General features: G+C 44.4%; 1 protein-coding gene and 1 pseudogene across 1 annotated transcript in view; both read right to left on the reverse strand.

Annotated features, from left to right (window-relative positions):
* The window catches only part of EFEMP1 (EGF containing fibulin extracellular matrix protein 1), a 193193-nt gene that overhangs the window by 79589 nt on the left and 94003 nt on the right, over positions 1-19601 (reverse strand). The window contains exon 5 of the mRNA XM_063918200.1: positions 726-848. Within this exon, the coding sequence (XP_063774270.1) occupies positions 726-848 (123 nt within the window). The remainder of the gene's footprint in view (positions 1-725; positions 849-19601) is intronic.
* Positions 12485-12603, reverse strand: LOC134912059 (5S ribosomal RNA; annotated as a pseudogene).

Genomic DNA, 19601 nt, shown 5'->3' on the forward strand with positions numbered 1-19601 from the left:
GTTATATGCAAGAATACTGAAATGGAACCAGGAACCACAGGTCACCTAATGCTATCTCACCTGATGATCAGTTAAAACTAACCAGGCCAAAGACACACTCCAGCAACAAGAGCCCCAGAACTCAAAGCAGCATTATACATGACTAGCTGAAAAGGGGCTTGTAGTGCAGTGCATTGTGATGTGTCCTTTTGGAATAAAAGGTAACCATGATCTCTTTCTTACTCCGGTTTCCTCCCACAATCCAAAAATATAAAAAAAATTAACCCTAGTGTGTATGTGTGTGCGTGTACATGTGTTTAGGGCAGACTAGATTGGCCAAGTGGTCTTTCTCTGCCGTCAAATTCTATATTTCTATGATTATTTCTATGATTAACTAGATTGATAGGATTAGTTTTACTTCACTATGCACCCAATAGATGACACATTGGAATCCCAATTTTCTGGCTCAGACTAAAGAGCAGCATCTAGGCACACTCCGATAAGACAAGGCAAAAAGTTTAGTGTTTCATGGAGCTATTACATCATATATTACATGATATCCATTATATATCACACACATACAAATGCTGTACTTAGTGACTTCTTCTGGGACATAAGACGGCCAACTACACCTGTGTTCACAAACTTAAGCCTTTTATTTTTCATGGAGAAACCACTATCAGTGCTTGGCATTGGTATGTCTGTAAAGAATAGTTTTGAAATAATACTACTATAGTAGTACTCACCGATGCATTGTTCCCCACGTCTCTGATATCCTCTGGGACACGAACAACTAAATGATCCTCTCACATTGACGCACACTTGATCTTGTCTGCAATTGTGTGTTCCAGTGAGACACTCATCTATATCTGTCAGATGAATCAAAACATAAATATGAGTTAATAGAGTCATAGTCCTGTGCAATAATCAGAGGCGTATCTATAGAGGAGTGGACCCGTGTGCAGTCTCCGGGTGTGGGCCCCCTCCTCTCCCGTCCCGTAGCCGGCAGCAGCGCTGTTAGCGCTCTGTCTGAGCGCTAGAGACTCTGGCACAGTGCCAGAGTCTACAGAGCATGTGCAAGTCTACGAAAAATGGTGCAGATGCCATTTTTTCGAAGACCTGCGCATGCGCTGTAAACTCTGGCACTGTAACAGAGTCTCTAGTGCTCAGACAGAGCAGTAACATCGCTGCTGAATCTGCCAGCAACGGGACTCGGGAGAAGAAGGGAACCACACCTGGACACCAGAAAGGTAAGTATATAGAAGAAATGGGTGCAGTGTATGCTCCCTCTGGATCAGGGGCCTGTGTGCACCGCACACACTGCACCCATTAGAGATATGCCAGTGGCTATAATGTACTTATTAGGGGTTTTGCTGAGTCTGAACGCATTTACATCCCAATGTACGATCCAGAAGTATGCAGGTTTGCACCAGTAGCATATGTACCAGTTACACATCAGATACACTTACTATACACCCAGGGGCATATTAACTGAGGAAGGGGCCCATGTGCAGTCTCCGTCTAGGCCCCTCCTCTCTAGCCAGTGTTACAAGCTAGTAGTATACTCAGACAATACTGGTCTCCAGAAAGTGGCACAGTGACCATTTTCCCACTGCACATGCTTAGATTGCTGGGAAAATAGCCACCACACCATTATCCCAGTGATTTGTGCAGTGCTGCCTCCGCAGGGCTATGGAGTGGTATGTATTAAAAAAGTATAGGGAGTGCGGTGTGTAAAAGACTGCTTACTATGTACAAATAAAACAAAAATGAATCTGCATTCAAACAGCCAGGGGCGGTTAACAAGTGCTGAACATCATCATCATCATCATCATCATCAACATGTATTTGCCCCTGCAAATCATACGTCTTGACAGATATATATATATATATATATATATATATATATAAAAGGTTCTGTGCTTGTCTGCATCTGTTACCAAATAAGTGGACACGTCTAATTTAGATAACTTCTCCCCTCTGCCTCTGTTCTCCGGTTGTAACCAGGCAAAAGTGTCAAGTTCAACCAAATCTGCACCCATTCATATGTGTACAGCCTGTATTCTGGGTGTAATCATCTCAGCATCAGCCGCATGATGTTATGCACATGTTGATCATACAGGGGCACTAATAAAAGTATCAGGAACCTTAATAAAAATCATACAGTGGTTCGTTCATTAAAGGGATGGAGGTGGTCATTCCGAGTTGTCGCTCGCTAGCTGCTTTTAGCAGCATTGCAAACGCTAGGCTGCCGCCCTCTGGGAGTGTATCTTAGCTTTGCAGAATAGCGAACGAAAGATTAGCAGAACTGCTAATAAATAATTCCTTGCAGTTTCTGGGTAGCTCTAGACCTACTCCTAGATTGCGATCACCTCAGTCTGTTTAGTTCCTGGTTTGACGTCACAAACACGCCCTGCGTTCGGCCAGCCACTCCCCCATTTCTCCAGCCACTCCTGCGTTTTTACCTGGCACGCCTGCATTTTTTAGCATACTCCCTGAAAACGGCCAGTTTCCGCCCAGAAACACCCACTTCCTGTCAATCACACTACGATCACTCGAGCGATGAAAAAACGTCGCTCGAGCTTGTCTAAATCTCCAAAGTTTTGTGTTAAATTAGTTAAAGCATGCGCGCTGCGTACCATATGCATGCGCATTTTCCACCTAATCGCTCTGTTGCGAAAAACTGCAAAGAGCAAACAACTCGGAATGACTACCGGAGAGCGGTATAATAATGAGTGTCTGCAGGCAACAGTGAAGCATGGTGGAGGTTCCTTGTAAGTTTGGGTCTGCATTTCAGCAAATGGAGTTGGGGATTTGATCAGGATTAATAGTGTCCTCAATGCTGAGAAATACAGACAGGTACTTATCCATCATACAATACCATAAGGTAGGCTTCTGATTGGCTCCAAATGTATTCTACAGCAGGACAACGATCCCAAACATAAAGCCAATGTTATTAAGAACTATCTTCAGCATAAAGAAGAACAAGGAGTTCTGGAAGTTATGATATGGCCTCCAAACAGACCTGATCTCAACATCATGCTGTTAAATTAACATTACACTTGCCCTGTATGCTGTAAAAATTCAGGGGTGCAGTAAAAAATTAAAAGCACACTGGTCCTGTATGCTGTAAAAATATATGGGTACTGCTGTTAAAATAAATTGATGTGGTTTGTTTGAATAAGGCAACAGTGGAGACAGTTGTTGCCCATGGAAGGAAAAAGCCTATTGTGATGCCTGGGCAAAATCAGGCACCGGGGTAGACACCTGTTGTCCGTGGGAAGATAAGCCCATTGTGATGCCTGGGCAAAATACCAAAAAAGCCACCTCTTCGGTGTGGAATTATTTCTCCACAAATCCAGACAACAAGTGTTAAGCCATCTTTCTCTATCGTCCTAGTGGATGCTGGGGTTCCTGAAAGGACCATGGGGAATAGCGGCTCCGCAGGAGACAGGGCACAAAAAGTAAAGCTTTAGGATCAGGTGGTGTGCACTGGCTCCTCCCCCTATGACCCTCCTCCAAGCCTCAGTTAGATTTTTGTGCCCGGCCGAGAAGGGTGCAATCTAGGTGGCTCTCCTAAAGAGCTGCTTAGAAAAGTTTAGCTTAGGTTTTTTATTTTACAGTGAGTCCTGCTGGCAACAGGATCACTGCAACGAGGGACTTAGGGGAGAAGAAGTGAACTCACCTGCGTGCAGGATGGATTGGCTTCTTTGGCTACTGGACATTAGCTCCAGAGGGACGATCACAGGTACAGCCTGGATGGTCACCGGAGCCTCGCCGCCGGCCCCCTTGCAGATGCTGAAACAAGAAGAAGGTCCAGAATCGGCGGCATGAAGACTCCTCAGTCTTCTTAAGGTAGCGCACAGCACTGCAGCTGTGCGCCATTTCCTCTCAGCACACTTCACACGGCAGTCACTGAGGGTGCAGGGCGCTGGGAGGGGGGCGCCCTGGGAGGCAATGAAAACCTATTTTTAGCTAAAAATACCTCACATATAGCCTCCGGGGGCTATATGGAGATATTTAACCCCTGCCAGAATCCGTTAAGAGCGGGAGACGAGGCCGCCGAAAAAGGGGCGGGGCCTATCTCCTCAGCACACAGCGCCATTTTCCCTCACAGAAAGGCTGGAGGGAAGGCTCCCAGGCTCTCCCCTGCACTGCACTACAGAAACAGGGTTAAAACAGAGAGGGGGGGCACTAATTTGGCGTTAGAAATATATAAAAAAAGATGCTATAAGGGAAAACACTTATATAAGGTTGTCCCTATATAATTATAGCGTTTTTGGTGTGTGCTGGCAAACTCTCCCTCTGTCTCTCCAAAGGGCTAGTAGGTCCTGTCCTCTATCAGAGCATTCCCTGTGTGTGTGCTGTGTGTCGGTACGGGTGTGTCGACATGTATGAGGACGATGTTGGTGAGGAGGCGGAGCAATTGCCTGTAATGGTGATGTCACTCTCTAGGGAGTCGACACCGGAATGGATGGCTTATTTAGGGAATTACGTGATAATGTCAACACGCGCCAAGGTCGGTTGACGACATGAGACGGCCGACAAACAATTAGTACCGGTCCAGACGTCTCAAAAACACCGTCAGGGGTTTTAAAACGCCCGTTTACTTTAGTCGGTCGACACAGACACAGACAGGGACACTGAATCCAGTGTCGACGGTGAATAAACAAACGTATTCCTTATTAGGGCCACACGTTAAGGGCAATGAAGGAGGTGTTACATATTTCTGATACTACAAGTACCACAAAAGAGGGTATTATGTGGGATGTGAAAAAACTACCGTAGTTTTTCCTGAATCAGATAAATTAAATGAAGTGTGTGATGATGCGTGGGTTCCCCCCGATAGAAAATATGGGCGGTATACCCTTTCCCGCCAGAAGTTAGGGCGCGTTGGGAAACACCCCTTAGGGTGGATAAGGCGCTCACACGCTTATCAGAACAAGTGGCGGTACCGTCTATAGATAGGGCCGTCCTCAAGGAGCCAGCTGACAGGAGGCTGGAAAATATCATAAAAAGTATATACACACATACTGGTGTTATACTGCGACCAGCGATCGCCTCAGCCTGGATGTGCAGAGCTGGGGTGGCTTGGTCGGATTCCCTGACTAAAAATATTGATACCCTTGACAGGGACAGTATTTTATTGACTATAGAGCATTTAAGGATGCATTTCTATATATGCGAGATGCACAGAGGGATATTTACACTCTGGCATCAAGAGTAAGTGCGATGTCCATATCTGCCAGAAGATGTTTATGGACACGACAGTGGTCAGGTGATGCAGATTCCAAACGGCACAAAGGTGTATTGCCGTATAAAGGAAGAGGAGTTATTTGGGGTCGGTCCATCGGACCTGGTGGCCACGGCAACTGCTGGAAAATCCACAGTTTTTACCCTAAGTCACATCTCTGCAGAAAAAGACACCGTCTTTTCAGCTTCAGTCCTTTCGTCCCTATAAGAGTCATATCTGCCCAGGGATAGAGGAAAGGGAAGAAGACTGCAGCAGGCAGCCCATTCCCAGGAACAGAAGCGTTCCACCGCTTCTGACAAGCTCTCAGCATGATGCTGAGACCGTACAGGACCCCTGGATCCTACAAGTAGTATCCCAGGGGTACAGATTGGAATGTCGAGACGTTTCCCCTGCGCAGGCTCCTGAAGTCTGCTTTACCAAGGTCTCCCTCCGACAAGGAGGCAGTATGGGAAACAATTCACGAGCTGTATTCCCAGCAGGTGATAATTAAATTACCCCTCCTACAACAAGAAAAGGGGTATTATTCCACACTATATTGTGGTACTGAAGCCAGAAGGCTAGGTGAGACCTATTCTAAATCTAAAAAAATTTGAACACTTACAAAGGTTCAAATCAAGATGGAGTCACTCAGAGCAGTGATAACGAACCGGGAAGAAGGGGACTATATGGTGTCCCGAGACATCAGGGATGCTTACCTCCATGTCCCAAATTTGCCCTTATCACTAAGGGTACCTCAGGTTCGTGGTACAGAACTGTCACTATCAGTTTCAGACGCTGCCGTTTGGATTGTCCACGGCACCCCGGGTCTTTACCAAGGTAATGGCCGAAATGATGGTTCTTCTTCGAAGAAAAGGCGTCTTAATTATCCCTTACTTGGACGATCTCCTGATAAGGGCAAAGTCCAGGGAACAGTTGGAGGTCGGAGTAGCACTATCTCGGATACTGTTACAACAGCAGGGGTGGATTCTAAATATTCCAAAATCGCAGCTGATCCCGACAACAAGTCTCCTGTGCTTAGGGATGATTCTGGACACAGTCCAGAAAAAGGTGTTTCTCCCGGAAGAGAAAGCCAGGGAGTTATCCGAGCTAGTCAGGAACCTCCTAAAATCAGTGCATCATTGCACAAGGGCCATGGTAAAAAAATGGTGACTTCCTTCGAAGCAATTCCAGTCGGCAGATTTCATGCAAGAACTTTTCAGTGGGATCTGCTGGACAAATGGTCCGGATCGCATCTTCAGATGCATCAGCGGATAACCCTATATCCAAGGACAAGGGTGTCTCTCCTGTGGTGGTTACAGAGTGCTCATCTTCTAGAGGGCCGCAGATTCGGCATTCAGTTTTGGATGTTGGTGACCACGGAGGCCAGCCCGAGAGGCTGGGGAGCAGTCACACAAGGAAAAAATTTCCAGGGAGTGTGATCAAGTCTGGAGATTTTTCTCCACATAAATATACTGGAGCTAAGGGCAATTTACAATGCTCTAAGCTTAGCAAGACCTCTGCTTCAAGGTCAGCCGGTATTGATCCAGTGGGATAAAACATCACGGCAGTCGCCCACGTAAATAGACAGGGCGGCACAAGAAGCAGGAGGGCAGTGGCAAAAACTGCAAGGACTTTTCGCTGGGCGGAAAATCATGTGATAGCACTGTCAGCAGTGTTTCATTCCGGGAATGGAAACTGGGAAGCAGACTTCCTCAGTAGGCACGACCTCCACCCGGCAGAGTGGGAACTTCATGGGGAAGTTTTCCACATGATTGTAAACCGTTGGGAATTACCAAAGGTGGACATGATGGCGTCCCGTCTGAACAAAAAACGGGACAGGTATTGCGCCAGGTTAAGAGACCCTCAGGCAATAGCTGTGGACGTTCTGGTAACACCGTGGGTGTACCAGTCGGTGTATGTGTTCCATCCTCTGCTTTTCATACCTAAGGTACTGAGAATTATAAGACGTAGAGGAGTAAGAACTATACTCATGGCTCCGGATTGGCCAAGAAGGACTTGGTACCCGCAACTTCAAGAGATGCTCACAGAGGACTTATGGCCTCTGCCGCTAAGAAGGGACTTGTTTCAGCAAGTACCATGTCTGTTCCAAGACTTACCGCGGCTGCGTTTGACGGCATGGCGGTGGAACGCCGGATCCTAAGGGAAAAGGCATTCAGGAAGAGGTCATTCCTACCCTGGTCAAAGCCAGAAAGGAGGTGACCGCACAACATTATCACCACATGTGGCGAAAATATGTTGCGTGGTGTGAGGCCAGGAAGGCCCCACGAAGAAATTTCAACTCGGTCGATTCCTGCATTTCCTGCAAACAGGAGTGTCTATGGGCCTCAAATTGGGGTCCATTAAGGTTCAAATTTCGGCCCTGTCGATTTTTCTTCCAGAAAGAATTGGCTTCAGTTCCTGAAGTCCAGAAGTTTGTCAAGGGAGTATTGCATATACAACCCCCTTTTGTGCCTCCAGTGGCACTGTGGGATCTCAACGTAGTTCTGGGATTCCTCAAAACACATTGGTTTAAAACCAGTCAAATCTGTGGATTTGAAGCATCTCACATGAAAAGTGAACATGCTCTTGGACCTGGCCTGGACCAGGCGAGTGTAAAATTGGTGGGTTTTTTTCTCAAAAAAAAAAAAAAAAAAAAGCCCATATCTGTTTGTCCATTCGGACAGGGCAGAGCTGCGGACTCGTCCCCAGTTCTCTCCCTAAGGTGGTGTCAGTGTTTCACCTGAACCAGCTTATTGTGGTGTCTTGCACCTACTAGGGACTTGGAGGACTCCAAGTTGCTAGATGTGGTCAGGGCCCTGAAAATATAGGTTCCAGGACGGCTGGAGTCAGGAAAACTGACTTGCTGTTATCCTGTATGCACCCAACAAACTGGGTGCTCTTGCTTCTAAGCAGACTTTTGCTAGTTGGATGTGTAATACAATTCAGCTTGCACATTCTGTGGCAGGCCTGCCACAGCCAAAATATGTAAATGCCCATTCCACAAGGAAGGTGGGCTCATCTTGGGCGGCTGCCCGAGGGGTCTCGGCTTTACAACTTTGCCGAGCGGCTATTTAGTCAGGGGCAAACACGTTTGTAAAATCCTACAAATTTGATACCCTGGCTAAGGAGGACCTGGAGTTCTCTCATTCGGTGCTGCAGAGTCATCCGCACTCTCCCGCCCGTTTGGGAGCTTTGGTATAATCCCCATGGTCCTTTCAGGAACCCCAGCATCCACTAGGACGATAGAGAAAATAAGAATTTACTTACCGATAATTCTATTTCTCGGAGTCCGTAGTGGATGCTGGGCGCCCATCCCAAGTGCGGATTATCTGCATTACTTGTACATAGTTACAAAAATCGGGTTATTATTTGTTGTGAGCCATCTTTTCAGAGGCTCCGCTGTTATCATACTGTTAACTGGGTTCAGATCACAGGTTGTACAGTGTGATTGGTGTGGCTGGTATGAGTCTTACCCGGGATTCATAAATCCTTCCTAATTGTGTACGCTCGTCCGGGCACAGTATCCTAACTGAGGCTTGGAGGAGGGTCATAGGGGGAGGAGCCAGTGCACACCACCTGATCCTAAAGCTTTACTTTTTGTGCCCTGTCTCCTGCGGAGCCGCTATTCCCCATGGTCCTTTCAGGAACCCCAGCATCCACTACGGACTCCGAGAAATAGAATTATCGGTAAGTAAATTCTTATTATTGCCTTTGTCAATCCATAATAAGTAGGGGTAAGGATGTTAACCACCTAGGAACATCCTCACTTATACGTCAACTGCAGTGCATTCATCATAAGTCATTTTCAAGTTCAGAATTTTGGGTAATAGCGCAAGCAGTCCACTGACACCAAAATGATGTGGCTTGTTTGAATATTACTTCTCTGTGAGGATGAGGATGTAAACACTGAAGGGAGGCAGGGGGGGGGGGGGGAATCTGAGGATGAGGACAACATCTTGCCACTGTAGAGCCAGTTTGTGCAAGGAGAGATTGATTGCTTCTTTTTTGGTGGGGGCCCAAACAAACCAATCATTCCTCCGGGAAGACCTTTACCAGCAATTGCCTCCAGAGAGTACACAGGAACCTGTGATGGTGGATTCCAGTGGGGACGAAGTAATACTCTGTGAGGAGGAGGATGTACACAGTGAAAGGGGTGAGGAATCGGAGGATGAGGTCGACATCTTGCCTCTGAAGAGCCAGTTTGTGCAAGGAGAGATTGATTGCTTCTTTTTTGGTGGGGGCCCAAACAAACCAATCATTTCAGCCACAGTTGTGTAGCAGACCCTGTCACTGAAATGATTGGTTTGTTGAAGTGTGCATGTCCTGTTTATGCAACATAAGGGTGAATGGGAGGGCCCAAGGACAATTCCATCTTGCACGTCTTTTCTTTGCCACATCATTCCAGGGGTGTTGCCCTACATGTGGTGCTGCCCCTCTGTCCTATCAGTCCAGTGGTGCTGCCCCACTGCCATTTGCTGTGCTTTGTTATTCTCCAGGGGTGCTGCCGTATAATTCCAGGGGAGCTGCTGTACTTGATCCTAGGTTTAAATGAAAGCTTAGAGTAGATATGAAACAAACTTCAACATCACAAACAGATTTGTGAAAACTAGCCGCAAAGGTGGAAATGGAAATTGCCGAAGTGTTTTTAAATAAAGTGGGGAGAGATCACATTTGTGGCCAAAGTCAGTGTGACTCAGAGGAGACTGAATCATAATCCAGTGCAACTGCTGGAGAGGTAAAAGTGTAAAAGTAATATTTTCTGCCGAAGCATTACAGAGAGGTTCTTTTCAATAATTTAATGTTAGGGACTCATTCAAATGAATGGCTCCAATTAGTCAACCTTAATTTTGATTTATTATTGATGTTCCACATTTTGGTATTATTTATTTAGAAGATGCAAATTTTTTGTACAGTGATCTTCTTTTCCTAAGGGCTGCGTAGGGTTATCGCAAGACCTTGCAGTGTTAGAAGAACAGAGTTTCAGTGATCTTGCATTGCACCAGCTTTCCATTGCACTGCAGCACTAGATGGGCCAAGAGTTCCTGCGAGGCACAAACAGTTGCTGAATAAGGCCCAGTATAGAGTCTCATGGTGGCTTAAGGCCAGGAAGATGTCTGGCTTGCCAGGCTGAGGCATGCTGTGGGCACAGAGGTTAGCATTGCTTCCTCCCACTGTCCTACTTATAGTATGAAATGAGTTAGGACTGAAGAGCAGTAAGCTCCACTATGGCAGGGGCTCAATAACAAAAAAAAATTACTGCATAGTCGTGCTTAGTACTGTACCGAACCCACCCGAACTCAACTTTCCCCATCCGGGGTTGCTGTGGGGGCTCAGGAGGGGCTGCTAAAACATCTAAGGGGCTGCTTTATTTAAAAATAAAATATAAATACAATAAACAAGACACACAGTATGCTCACATGTGTGTAACTGGGACACACAGGTATGCTCACATGCGTGTAACTGGGACACACAGGTATGCTCACATGCATGTAACTGGGAGCTGTGAAAAACAAAAAGAAAGCATCTGACACAAAATATGTAAATAAAAATGCAATAAAAAAATGGAAAAAAAGAAACCCACGAGATTTTCACAAAAGAAGTCTCAAGACTCCGTGGAGGGGAAAATATCCAATCTTGATCCCGTGGTATACACCAGTTTATTTGCATCCCAACATTAAATCCGAGATTATCTTAATTGAGAAGAGGGCACAATTTTGGAGGCTTTGGCCCTTAGTTTTTCAGTTAGTCCAGTAATGTGGTAATTAATAATTATATATTTGCTTGGTTGAAGTCATTTCTGTTCCACACCAATATAGGAGTGGAGGTGAAAGCCTGTGTGTTGTTCCTGATTGCATATTCCTCTCTATTTTTTTAATTACCTTTTTGACACTGTCTTCTTCCTCTTGCCTCTTCTAATAAGGTGAAAAGTCATCAATTATGGAGGTGGTATGTTTGTAGCTAGCTATGATTCGGAGAACTTGGCGAGCTTTGTGCTTTGGGGCTTAGTTTTTAAAACTGCCATCCTGGCTGACACTGCAGTGCCACTCCTAGATGGGCCAGGTGTTTGTGCCGCCCACTTGTGTCGCTTAGCTTAGTCATCCAACTACCTCGTTGCACCTCTTTTTTTTTCTCTGCATTATGTGCTCTTTGGCGCCTATTTTTTTAAACTACCATCATGTCAGGACAGTACGGATGGTGTAATGGTTAGCATTACAGCCTCACAGCACTGAGGTCATGGGTTCGATTTCCACCATGGCCCTAACTTGTGGAGTTTGTATATTCTCCCCGTACTTGAGTGGGTTTCCTCCGGGTACTCCGGTTTCCTCCACAATCCAATAATATACTGGTAGGTTAATTGGTTCCCAAGAAAACTAACCGTAGCGTGAATGTGACTGTGTGTATATGAGATAGGGAATATAGATTGTAAGCTCCACTGGGGCAGGGACTGATGTGAATGGCCAAATATTCTCTGTAAAGCGTTGTGGAATATGTGTGCACTATATAAATAACTGGTAATAATGTCTGACACTGCAGTGCCACTCCTAGATGGGCCAGGTGTTTGTGTCGCCCACTTGTGTCGCTTAGCTTAGTCATCCAGCTACATCGGTGCAATCTTCTGGCATAAAAACAATATTGTGAGGTGTGAGGTGTTCAGAATAGACTGGAAATTAGTGGAAATGAATGTTATTGAGGTTAATAATACCGTAGGATCAATATTACCCCCAAATTCTGTGATTTTAGCTGTTTTTATGGTTTCTTAAAAAATCATCCAGATCCAAAACCAAAACCTGAAATGGTGGTTTTGGCAAAACCAATCCAGATCCAAAACTAAAATACAAAACCTGAAAAGTGTCCGCCGGACAATTCTAATATATATATATATATATATATATATATAAAAACTATGAATTTTAAGACCCTATTTCGCACTAACAAAATGAAACAGCTACACCTTTGGGAGTTATCCCCTGTTAGATGGGGTACAATCGTGTAAACATAGATCAAAAAGAAATTCCAAAAGGAAGCTATGAGTGATTTTGGTACATTTCGGACTTAACTACACATTAGCCAGTCACCATTATACAAGGATTCCATTAAAAAACAATTTTTTTATTCAGAAAAATACACAGTGAAATCCATCTGTTAGAAGTCGTCTATGTTCTTAATTCGTACAGTGGTTTATATTGACATTATTCCATTTGAGTCATATATACTTTTTTACATATATTCTCCCTTTAAGTAATGACAAGATCGATGTCTGGTAACCCTTGGTACCTACAGCACCTTGTATTCCCAAGTAGTCTCCCATCCAAGTACCAACTAGGCCCAATACTGTTTATCTTCCAAGATCAGATGGGATTAGGCATATCCAGTCTGTTGTGGCTGTAGATTGCAGGTGCAGCCTTCTGGCATAAAAACAAAATTGTGAGGTGTTCAGTGTTCAGAATAGACTGGAAATGAGTGGAAAGAATGTTATTGAGTCTAATAATACCGTAGGATCAAAATTACCCCCAAATTCTGCGATTTTAGCTGTTTTTCTTCCCCAAAAATTATCCAGTTCCAAAATCAAAATCAAAACCTGAAAGGGTGGCTTTGGCAAAACCGATCCAGATCAAAAACATGAGTGGGGATCCAGATCCAAAACCAAAACAAGCAACTCGAAAAGTGTCCGCCGCACCATTCTAATATATATATATATATATATATATATATATATATATACATATATCTATACACTGCTCACAAAAATAAAGGGAACACTAAAATAACACATCCTAGATCTGAATGAATGAAATATTCTTATTAAATACTTTGTTCTTTACATAGTTGAATGTTCTGACAACAAAATCACACAAAAATTATCAATGGAAATCAAATTTATTAACCCATGGAGGTCTGGATTTGGAGTCACCCTCAAAATTAAAGTGGAAAAACACACTACAGGCTGATCCAACTTTGATGTAATGTCCTTAAAACAAGTCAAAATGAGGCTCAGTAGTGTGTGTGGCCTCCACATGCCTGTATAACCTCCCTACAATGCCTGGACATGCTCCTGATGAGGTGGCGAATGGTCTCCTGAGGGATCTCCTCCCAGACCTGGACTAAAGCATCCGCCAACTCCTGGACAGTCTGTGGTGCAATGTGGCGTTGGTGGATGGAGCGAGACATGATGTCCCAGATGTGCTCAATTGGATTCAGGTCTGGGAAACGGGCGGGCCAGTCCATAGCATCAATGCCTTCGTCTTGCAGGAACTGCTGACACACTTCAGCCACATGAGGTCTAGCATTGTCTTGCATTAGGAGGAACCCAGGGCCAACCGCACCAGTATATGGTCTCACAAGGGGTCTGAGGGTCTCATCTCGGTACCTAATGGCAGTCAGGCTACCTCTGGCGAGCACATGGAGGGCTGTGCGGCCCCCCTAAGAAATGCCACCCCACACCATTACTGACCCACTGCCAAACCGGTCATGCTGGAGGATGTTGCAGGCAGCAGAACGTTCTCCTTGGCGTCTCCAGACTCTGTCACATCTGTCACGTGCTCAGTGAGAACCTGCTTTCATCTGTGAAGAACACAGGGCGCCAGTGGCAAATTTGCCAATCTTGGTGTTCTCTGGCAAATGCCAAACGTCCTGCACGGTGTTGGGCTGTAAGCACAACCCCCACCTGTGGACGTCGTACCCTCATACCACCCTCATGGAGTCTGTTTCTGATCATTTGAGTAGACACATGCACATTTGTGGCTTGCTGGAGGTCATTTTGCAGGGCTCTGGCAGTGCTACTCCTGTTCCTCCTTGCACAAAGGCGGAGGTAGCGGTCCTGCTGCTGGGTTGTTGCCCTCCTACGGCCTCCTCCACGTCTCCTGATGTACTGGCCTGGCTCTTGGTAGTGCCTCCGTGCTCTGGACACTACGCTGACAGACACAGCAAACCTTCTTGCCACAGCTCACATTGATGTGCCATCCTGGATGAGCTGCACTACCTGAGCCACTTGTGTGGGTTGTAGGGAGGTCATACAGGCACGTGGAGGCCACACACACTACTGAGCCTCATTCTGACTTGTTTTAAGGACATTACATCATAGTTGGATCAGCCTGTAGTGTGTTTTTCCACTTTAATTTTGAGGGTGACTCCAAATCCAGACCTCCATGGGTTAAATAAATTTGATTTCCATTGATAATTTTTGTGTGATTTTGTTGTCAGCACATTCAACTATGTAAAGAACAAAGTATTTAATAAAAATATTTCATTCATTCAGATCTAGGATGTGTTATTTTAGTGTTCCCTTTATTTTTTTGAGCAGTGTATATATATACAAGCTGGAGTACCCGGCATTGCCCAGGATTTTAAGAATGTCTGTTTACAAAAGTAAATTTAAATATTAAACACACAGTATAAATAACATTGTAGATAGCTGAATACCCATGCTTTACTACGGGATGAAGATAGTAAATTAGAATGATAGTTGTTCGTTAATTACGTTGGTTGGAGATCTAGTATATAGGCATATCTTGCTTCCCTGATGCACTTTGTGTAGTGGCTGCACCCCTTTTTGGTCCCCCATGGGACCCTGCTCTTCCCACTATACAACTCTCAGTCTGTGGTTTCCTGCTGCCTCCATTCCCCTCCTCACATCATGTCAGTGCCAGTGTGAAATTATAGATTTTTTTTACAGTTTCTTATATAGCGCAGCACATTACGTATCTCCTGATATACTCTGTGCTGCTGGGGGACCGTGCTACTTCCACTAAATAACTCTGAGTGTGTGGGTTTGTTCTACCTGCATTCCCCTCCTCACATCATGTCACTGGCCCTGTCATATGCAGCCTTGTCATCACTGATATATCATGCATGTCCTCAGATAGTGTGTGCTGCTGGCCCACTAGTAGGGGTGCTAGTGGTGTGTTACCCCACAGGGTTGTTCCCAGAGTGTAAGTCATATGTGTAGCAAGTTTGGTGTAAATTGCTCCAGGAATTCCAGAGTTATGCTGTCTGCTGAAAAACTCTGTGCTGCTGCCTCACCTTTAGGGGAGCTAGGGGTGTCTTACCCCCACAGTGTTTGTTCTCAGCTTGTAAGTCATATCTGTACCAAGTTTGTTGTAAATTGGTCCAGGCATTCGGGAATTATGCTGTCTCCTGAAATACTCTGTGCTGCTGTCCCACCGCTAGGGGTGTCTAAACCCCACAGAGTTTGTTTCCAGATTGTAAGTCAGATGTGTACCAAGTTTGGTGTAAATTGCTCCAGGACTTCCACAGTTATGCTGTCTGCTGACATACTCTGTGCTGCTGTCCCACCCCTAGGGGTGCCCAGGGTGTCTGACCCCCACAGTGTTTGTTTCCAGAGTGAAAGTCATATGTGTACCAAGTTTGTTGTAAATTGCTGCAGGCATTCCAGAGTTATGTTGTCTGCTGAAATACTCAGTGCTGCTGCCTCACCCCTAGGGGTGTTAGAGGTGTCTTCCCTCCCACGGTGTTTGTTTCCAGATTGTAAGGCATATGTGTACCAATTTTTGAGTACATTACTCCAGCAATTCCAGAGTTATGCTGTCTCCTGATATACTCTGTGGTGCTGTCTGCCCCCCTAGGGGTGCTAGGGATTTCCAATTGTTTTAGTTGCCTCCACCGTGTTTTAATACGCTCAAATGTAAAATTTCACGATCCTCGCTTGTAAACTGTGGCGTTGTATAGAAAGACAGAAGGACGGATTTTCGCTTATATATAGATAGATAGATAGATAGATAGATAGATAGATAGATAGACATTTATAAACTAAAAAGGCCCTTCTCTACAGATGACCCATTCATAATTTCTGCATTCCTCTTTTCTAGAAGAAAATTATAATGGTGTGTTCAGTCTTGTGAACATGGAATGCAATTAGAAGGAGTTATGCAATATTGCAAAATAAGCATAAGTGCCGGTAAGAATATAAGTATCTGACTTCTGTTAAATGTAGATCATTTGAGATAACAATGACGTGCCATAGACTACAGCTTTAGTACGTGTGTCAAAAGCAAGAAAGATTTTACGTCATCATTTAGACAAGTTTATTAGACTCATTAAGTATTCTTACTACAAATGTTTCAGGGAGGAGATTTTTCCAAAATAAGCTGATCTCTATTACAAGATGACACAGGTCTTAGGGGTTGATCCTAGGTGCAAAGGTATTGAGTTGCACCTGCAATAAATACTTGCAAAAGCACAGCAACTCACCCCCCCTTGCGGCCAATCTCGCCCCGGACTCACAGACTTTTGTATACAGTCCTACGGAGGTACTGTAAATACAGCACACACTCAATCCTTAGCTTAGACTGATGGGAGTGAAGTTCAGGAGTAAATATTATTTTACATAACTAATAGCAGATACTTGGAACTAACACCCAAGAAACATAGGGGGACATTTACTAAGCAGTGATAAGAGTGGAGAAGTGAGCCAATCAACCAATCAGCAGCCCTGTATAATTTTATAGTATGCAAATTTTAGATGTTACTTCAGTGCTGATTGGTTGCCCTGGGCACTGGCTTACTTTTCCGCTCTTATCGCTGCTGAGTAAATATCCCCCATTATCCCAAAAATGTGGGTAGTGGCACGATGATGCTGATTAGCATCCTGCACTGTCTGTATTAAGCAGTCATGGTCTGTCGCATCTGCCAGATGAGGCATCCACTCTGCTGTGGGTGAGAGGGCTGACCGAGCATTACAGCTCACCCATTACCACTGTGCATAACCTGCTGAACTACTGTTTCTACATTGTTTTACACAATTTATTTATGGATGTCACGTAACTGAGATGCCCCTCTCTGTTTTGTTTGCACAAAACCTTCCATTAGCCACACTGGGCCATGGAAATGATCATTTGGTTGGATTCAGGAAAGTGGTGAGGACCAGTCTTACTGCAATTGTCACCTGTGTTGTTTAAAAGGTAGAACATATGCAAAGTTTGTCAGTGTGCTTATATGAGGCATATGGGGTCTTTGTACTAAGCCATGGAGCGAGATAAAGTGGAGAGAGATAAATTGTCTAAGTCACATAACTCATGAATTAGAGGTAGATGGTGGGTAAAAAATATTAAGAAATGGTTATTGTTTGCACTCAGTCAGATGTAAGCAATGTATTTCCAAACTAGCAGATTACTATCCAATGGAATACACTGTCATGCTGCAATATAGAGGAAGAAGAACGACCCCTAATTCCTAACTCCTAGTTCATAACTTCTGGCCTCTCAGAGGTGGACATACCCTTTAAGTACGTATTGAGGCCCTCATTCCGAGTTGTTCGCCCGCTAGCTGCTTTTAGCAGCATTGCACACGCTAGGCCGCCGCCCTCTGGGAGTGTATCTTAGCAGAATAGCGAACGAAAGAGTAGCAGAACTGCTAATAAATAATTCTTAGCAGTTTCTGAGTAGCTCCAGACCTACTCACAGATTGCGATCAGCTCAGTCTGTTTAGTTCCTGGTTTGACGTCACAAACACGCCCTGCGTTCGGCCAGCCACTCCCCCGTTTCTCCAGACACTCCTACGATTTTCCCTGACATGCCTGCGTTTTTTAGCACACTCCCGGAAAACGCTCAGTTACCACCTAGAAACGCCCCTTTCCTGTCAATCATTCACCGATCAGCAGTGCGACTCAAAAGCGCCGCAGAATCCACAGCAAAACTGCTAAGTTTTTAGTTAAATAACTAAGCGCATGCGCCCTGCGTTCCTTGCGCATGCGCAATTAGTAACAAATCGCAGCATAGCAAAAATCGGCAACGAGCAAACAACTCGGAATGACCCTCTGAGTTCTTAGCAATTAAACTTATCTGAAAATTAAAATGTTGTAAGCTTAGGCAAAGTTCATAAGCAATGTTAATAAATGGTATGTGTTTTCCTTCCAAAGATGATTTGTGGCTTAGTAAGGATCACATTGTCCACTCGCTGCAACAACATTCTGAAATCTCTACAACCTCCTATGTAAATAAACAGATTCTTGAGCTACTTCCAGAAATTAAAATTCTTTCAGCATTATCCTGTTGATCCTGGGTTTTAATTTTATTTCATGTCTATGCTTATTTATGTCATGTTTTAAGAAAATGGGTAAATCACGCCTGCTGCTCCACTAATATTTGTGTTATTAACAAGTAAGCGCACACTTAAACCACTTGTCTATCAGTTTCTGGTGTCTGGGTTGTAAATAGGTTTGTAAGATGTGTTAGTAATATTGTCTAGGTAGCAGTTGCTGTATTATATGTGAGTAACTATTAATTTACAAATGTTTAGTGAAATACTATTTCTATTTGTTTTAGTTACCTCGTCAGCAATATCTTTAGATAAGTTTGAAAACTACAATGCAGCCAATTGCCAAATAGGGAGCATTTGTTATAATTGGTCCCATCCACATTCCTATATTTGCCTCTGCTTGCTCAAGTGTGCAGCAGGTATTTTTATTTATACTACAGTATGCTAATCATCACTATTATTTTTCAGTCGTTAAAAGGGAGGTATATAAATAGTTACCTGTAGGTTCTAAAAGGACTAGTGATGTGCACCGGACATTTTTCGGGTTTTGTGTTTTGGTTTTGGATTCGGTTCCGCGGCCGTGTTTTGGATTCGGACGCGTTTTGGCAAAACCTCACCGAAAATATTTTGTCGGATTCGGGTGTGTTTTGGATTCGGGTGTTTTTTTAAAAAAACCCTAAAAAACAGCTTAAATCATAGAATTTGGGGGTCATTTTGATCCCATAGCATTAATAACCATAATTTCCACTCATTTCCAGTCTATTCTGAACACCTCATACTTCACAATATTATTTTTAGTCCTAAAATTTGCACCGAGGTCGCTGGATGGCTAAACTAAGCGACACAAGTGGCCGACACAAACACCTGGCCCATCTAGGAGTGGCACTACAGTGTCAGGCAGGATGACACTTCAAAAAAATAGTCCCCAAACAGCACATGATGCAAAGAAAAAAAGAGGCGCACCAAGGTCGCTGTGTGACTAAGCTAAGCGACACAAGTGGCCGACACAAACACCTGGCCCATCTAGGAGTGGCACTGCAGTGTCAGGCAGGATGGCACTTCAAAAAAATTGTCCCCAAACAGCACATGATGCAAAGAAAAAAAGAGGCGCACCAAGGTCGCTGTGTGACTAAGCTAGTATACTTGACGACACAGAGGTAGGTAGAGCAGTGGCCTTCTGTACCGTACTGCTATATATACTGGTGATCACTGTGTCAGCAAACTGCAAAACTAAAATGCACCACAGGTATAGAATGTAGATGGATAGTATACTTAATGACGACACAGAGGTAGGTACAGCAGTGGCCTTCCGTACCGTACTGCTATATATAGTATACTGGTGGTCACTGTGTCAGCAAACTGCAAAACTAAAATGCACCACAGGTATTGAATGTAG

Source organism: Pseudophryne corroboree, chromosome 4 (assembly GCF_028390025.1).
Source record: "Pseudophryne corroboree isolate aPseCor3 chromosome 4, aPseCor3.hap2, whole genome shotgun sequence".
NCBI lineage: Eukaryota > Metazoa > Chordata > Amphibia > Anura > Myobatrachidae > Pseudophryne > Pseudophryne corroboree.